At 42.9% G+C, this 5,476-nt stretch overlaps 1 protein-coding gene across 1 annotated transcript; it reads right to left on the bottom strand.

Moving 5' to 3' along the window:
• Positions 1-406: 406 nt before the first annotated feature.
• LOC148031401 (calcium-binding protein PBP1-like) lies at positions 407-2,688 on the bottom strand. The gene has a single exon (XM_087684926.1). It carries the CDS (start codon positions 2,261-2,263, stop codon positions 1,784-1,786), a length of 480 nt encoding a protein of 159 aa, XP_087541052.1. The 5' UTR covers positions 2,264-2,688; the 3' UTR covers positions 407-1,783.
• Positions 2,689-5,476: the final 2,788 nt, after the last annotated feature.

Genomic DNA, 5,476 nt, shown 5'->3' with positions numbered 1-5,476 from the left:
AAAGAGGAAGAGTGAGCTCATGAGGTAACAGACATCAAGACCAAATGTCACACAAGTGAATTAGGTTCCAAGATGGAAGCTTAGACTCATAAACACGATCTTGTGTGCTAACAATGACACAAAAACTTTGCTGTAAGTACAAAAGTACAATAACATTGCATTCAAAATGAAAGCAGATACAATGCTTTATAGGAATAGACTAGGCTACACTTTCCACCACTGTGCATATGGGATTTTGCATCCCGAGTCCACATTGCTCCATACAAAGAGGCTAAGCCATGTGTGATTTAGCATATGTCATTTTGGGCTCATTTGTCATTTTGGCATTTAGTATATGCTAATGTGACTTGCTCCTCTCCCTCCCCTCCCTCCCCCCTCTCTCTCTCTCTCTCTCTCTCTCTCTCTCTCTCTCAAGCTCATTGGATTTCCAATATATGTATCCTTTTTTTTGGAGAGATCTATACCTACTCTTCACCCTATATACCAAATATATAACTCAACATAGTTCAAAGCAAACAAGCCAAGTCTTTGCTTTATGATTGTCCTTTGGACCTCTAGCCATTGTATTACTATGTATGTTAAATGCATCATGAATCGATCATTTACTGTTGCAACCTCAAGTCAATATTCTTACTTGCTAAGATTATTCTCAAGCTTTTGAACTCTTGAGTTATATGCATCGAAACATCTTTTTGTTCTCCATTTTGTTTGTCTCATTGTTGTCTAATCAAATAATGTTGCATCACGCCAAACTATTGTCCCTCCTATCGACTAATCTTTCCTTTTGTTAAAAGGCCAAGCCAAAGCCAACAAAGCATATGACCAATTCTACTTTTTCTTATTATTCAAGTGGAAAATGTATTGCAATGAGACGAAACTCTGGTCAAGCAAAAGAGCTCTCCCTCAATCATGTCGTTATAAGGTGTGAAATCTAGGAATTCAAGCTTTTTGGAACAAAGCGTTTAATCTGGAGCATGCGTTATAAAAACAAAAAGGAAGAAGAGCTAGGTTAGAAAGAAGGAAGAAAGGCTATAAATCCCCTCTTTTGAGAAGAGCTCATGGTAACACTATCATTCCATACTTTGGGTGATGATAAACGAGTCCTCAACCCCCTTGCCTTCTCTCCCTCTTTCCTAAGGCTGCTCTTAACTGAATCCATTATAGGTCAAATATGCCTACCATGACTTCTTTGGCCTTTGAAATTTAACCTTGAAATATTTACCACCACTAAGCCCACTCCCACCAAGCCAGCCCGCTCTTGCCACCAGCACTACCACCAAAAACGCATGCACAAGTGCGTATGCATGTGTGCGCGCGCGCCCGTGTGTCCGTGTGTGTGTGTGTGTGTGTGTGTGTGTGTGTGTGTGTGTGTGCAGATTATATAGAGGAAGTGTAACAAAATGCCCCATAATTCAAATAGCCGTACAATCTGTGTGTATGATCATATGAAAGGGTAACAAAATGCCCCAAAACGACCTCAAAGGTTTTCATGGTCACTAAAGCTTCAAATAGGCTGCTGATATGTAGATAGACTTGGGCAGTACAATGGCCTTCCAAAGATGTGTGAGCTAAAACATGAAGAATGTCCTATATGATATTAGGAAGAGGATGACCAGCAATCTTTTTATGTACATCTATGAATAAATACTGTGGGCCTGTTATATATGTGCCCATTATCAATGGCCAACACACTCTTGCATTGTCCAAAAAGCTGTTTTTCTTCATAACAACCTCCATACCCTGCACCACAGACTGCTGATACAGGGGGGATAGGAGGTCACAGTCAGACCAGAAATGCATCATCCTCCCCATTGAGGAGTGAGAGCAGCAGCGCGTCATTGTCATCCAAGGAGGCGATGGCCTGCTCAAGAAGGGAAGGGCTGGACCTCATGACAGCGATGCAGAATTGCCGGAAGTCGAGCTCTCCCGCGCTGCTGCCACAATCGCTGTTCTGCCATGCAAGTCCACCATTGCTGCCACTGCTGGGACAGATGCCAGTGCCGAGGCTCATCATCTCGCGCAGGTCGGTGTCACTCATGGTGCCGAGGCCTAAGAGCGCAGCCTGACGCCTGAAGCTGCGCAGAGTGATGGTGTGGGAGGAGGGGTCAGCCAGGAGGTGAAAGCCCTTGTAGAGCTCCGCCATGAGGCCGTCCTCGCCGAGGCGCTGGGCCATGAGGGGCAAGAAGTCCTGGAAGAGGAGAACGGTGTGGGTCTCCTCTTGAGGGGGCTGGGGCTGGGGCTGGGGCTGGGGCTGAGGAGCCATGGCTAAGGTTAGGGTTAGGGTTATGTCTCCAGCAAGAAGGGAGGGAAGGAGGGATGGCAGGCGAGGAGGTTGCGGGGGGAGGCGAGGGATTCATGGCTGCAGGCAGGGTATAATAAAGGAGAGGTGGGGGATCGAGGAAGGTGCAACAGGGGCTGCGTCTTCTGCGTCGTCTTGGTCTCTCTTTCTTGATTCGTTGGGTGTGTTTCATGCTTTCTGCTTTCCCTGTTCGATTGCTTGTCTGTTTGTGCGTGGGTGTGGTGCAGATCGGCAGGATCGAATGCAGCAGCGAGGAAGGAGAGGCGCCGTCCACTCCATTACGAACAAACGCGGACTCCTTCTGCGCGCTCTCTCTTTCTCCACAGGCACGTTCCTGGTTCCTTCTCTGTACACGCGCAAATCCCCCCTCTGCCCCCACCCGCCACGCGCGGGTCAAAAATAGCAAAAGACGTTTCCCCATGCCCTGTAAGGAGCACAGCCTTAGGGGACCCTTTCCACCACTCTATCACACGTCCTGGCTCCTACCCTTAGTGGGGTCTTCCCATGAACGGTCACCGTCACGTATCCATACTTGACACCCAACCTACCAAAGCACTCCCCACTACAAACGTCTTAGGGTACATTAGCGTGATGTCACATGCACTGCTTGTTATCCTCTTTGGATGTGTACCAAGTACACTAAGTTGTATGTGGCACACTCCACACCTTGTTTAAGTCTCACACTTGCTATAAAAGAGGCTACCTTTACTTGTTAGACATCGGATACATCTATTCTTGACCTATCCCCGTGGTTGGCACGACCCCTCAAAGAGGCTTCACGTTGTGCGTTTGAAATTGCACCTCAAACTACAACACAATTTTGTGAATGTGAAGATCTTTCTTACGTGTGGTGAGATATTGGGTATCAAAGGCAAACAACCAAGTACATGTAAGCCTAAAGAACATGATTGTGCAGTGACAATGGTTGTATGTAGTAAAATCAACAAAATATTTAGGAAAGTTCCATAACTTTTGCAAAATCATTAAAGTTGTGAAATGCGCAAAATAAGCACAAGGTTGTAGGAGATGCCCTATTTCTGACCCGCAAAACCCTCTTGTGTGCTTGACAAGGGACACTGAGAAGGCACTTTTAAGGCTAGTGGAATATTGACCTCAATTCAACATCACATGTTGAAATGATACCTATCTATACGAATATGGCAAAATCAAATCGTCATAGGGTACAAGGTCCAATAAGATTATGTCCCCAGAACAAAAATGCATACCACCGCAAAATAGTGAAAGTTTTGCACAAAAATGCATTTTGTAGACCCACTTAAAGTAACAATGTAAGTTCTTATGTATCATGTGTAAGCTGCAAGTGATTCCAATTCAAGGGCTGAATATGACATTCCTCTTGTTGTTGATGCCCATGGGACTTTTGACTTACTTTTTACATGGGGTCTTTTGACTTGCTTTTTAGTATCTTGAATGGCACATAAAGAATTGGATAGAAAGCAAAGCAAAAAAATTTGTGCTTAAATGCAAAGAAAGTTTGTAAGAGCACATTGTATTTCACCACAAATGCCATTCTGGTTCTCTATATAGGAACTAAATAGAAACAATATTCATTGTTATTGTAAAGGATCAAATTGAAATTCCTCATGGTGGTAACGAGTTTTATGAGGTGATGCTCACATCCAAATGCTCAACATAAGCAATACTATACAAAGGAGTGTTGTTTTGGGTTTAGAATTGGTTTAAATTATGCAATGGCAATCCATTGAGTTGGGGAAGGATCATCTTAAGCATGATTGTCCTATTTGGGTGGACATCTAAGTATTGTATCATCCCTTTGGAATTTTGCTTCCCAACAGTATTGAAAAGTTAGGTGAAGCATTGTAGTTCTCACCTCTAGCTAGCACTGTTAGATTTTTAAAACCATGGTAATCAAGAGTAATGCTAAGTTACAACATGTATTCTGTATATTATTTAAAGCTTTGTTTTGGAGGATTCCAAACTAACCAAAAGGTTCTAGAGCCTATGTGGCACAAGAAGGAGAGGTTTGATATTCAAGAAATAAAGAGGAGTTTCTCTAAAAGGTGATATGATAATAAAAAGGAAAGAGGTGAGACTTTAAGAAGTTGTACATAGCTTTGTGTGTGTGTAAAAGAGATTTTGTACCCAAAAAATAGTGGGGATTCCAAACCTACCAAAAGGGCCTCTAGCCTATGTGCCACAAGGAGAGGTTTGGTGTTAAGGGTGACATGATAATGAAAGGTAAAGATGTGACTCTTTGAAAAGTTGTACATGGCTCTCTCTCTCTCTCTCTCTCTCTCTCTCTCTCTCTCTCTCTCTCTCTCTCTCTCTCTCTCTCTCTCTCTCATATATATATATATATATATATATATATATATATATATATATATATATGTGTGTGTGTGTGTGTGTGTGTGTGTGTGAAATTTTCGCTATAAGTTCACCCCAACCTCCAAAGGGCTTCCCAAACTTGCTCCCTTTTTCAAACCTCATTTTTTCAATCAAAACCACATCCCCTCCCTTCTTTCTTACATGTAATCTCTAGTTTCCTTCCCCCCCCCCCCCCCCCCCCCTTTTTTCATTAAAGCCTCTCCCCCTCTCCCTCCCCTCACCTCCCTTTTTAAAATTAAAACCCCCTCCCCTCTCTCTCACTTATAATCTATCTCTTTCTTTTTCCCCTCCCCCTCTCTCTCTCATGTGTAAGGCCTAGGTTCTCTCTCTCTCTCTCTCTCTCTCTCTCTCTCTCTCTCTCTCTCTCTCACATTAAACTTTTTAATTTAAACTTTTTTTAATTAAATATTTTTAAAACCTTACTACTATATTATTTTCGCTATAGGTTCGGAAAGCCCCGAACCTCTAGAGGGCTTCCCAAACCTGCACCCTTTTCTAAACCTCCATTTTTCAATCAAAGCTCCCTCCCCTCCCCTCTTTCTCACTTTCTCACGTGTAATCTCTTATTTTCTCTTCCCCCTCCCTTTTTTCATTAAAACCTCTCCCCTCCCCTTACCTTCTTGTTTTAAAGTAAAACCCCCTTCCCTCTCTCTCACTTATAATCTCTTTCTTTTCCCCCTCCTCCCTCTCTCTCTCATGTGTAGGGCCTAGGTTCTCTCTCTCTCTCTCTCTCTCAAATTAAACTTTTAATTTAAACTTTTCTTTTAATTAAACTTTTTTAATTTAAATTTTTTTCGAACATAGTTT

This window comes from Lygodium microphyllum, chromosome 9, assembly GCF_053477565.2.
Source record: "Lygodium microphyllum isolate KBCC chromosome 9, Lygodium_microphyllum_v1.1.10, whole genome shotgun sequence".
Taxonomy (NCBI): Eukaryota; Viridiplantae; Streptophyta; class Polypodiopsida; order Schizaeales; family Lygodiaceae; genus Lygodium; species Lygodium microphyllum.
This window is presented reverse-complemented; position numbering and strand designations above follow the sequence as displayed.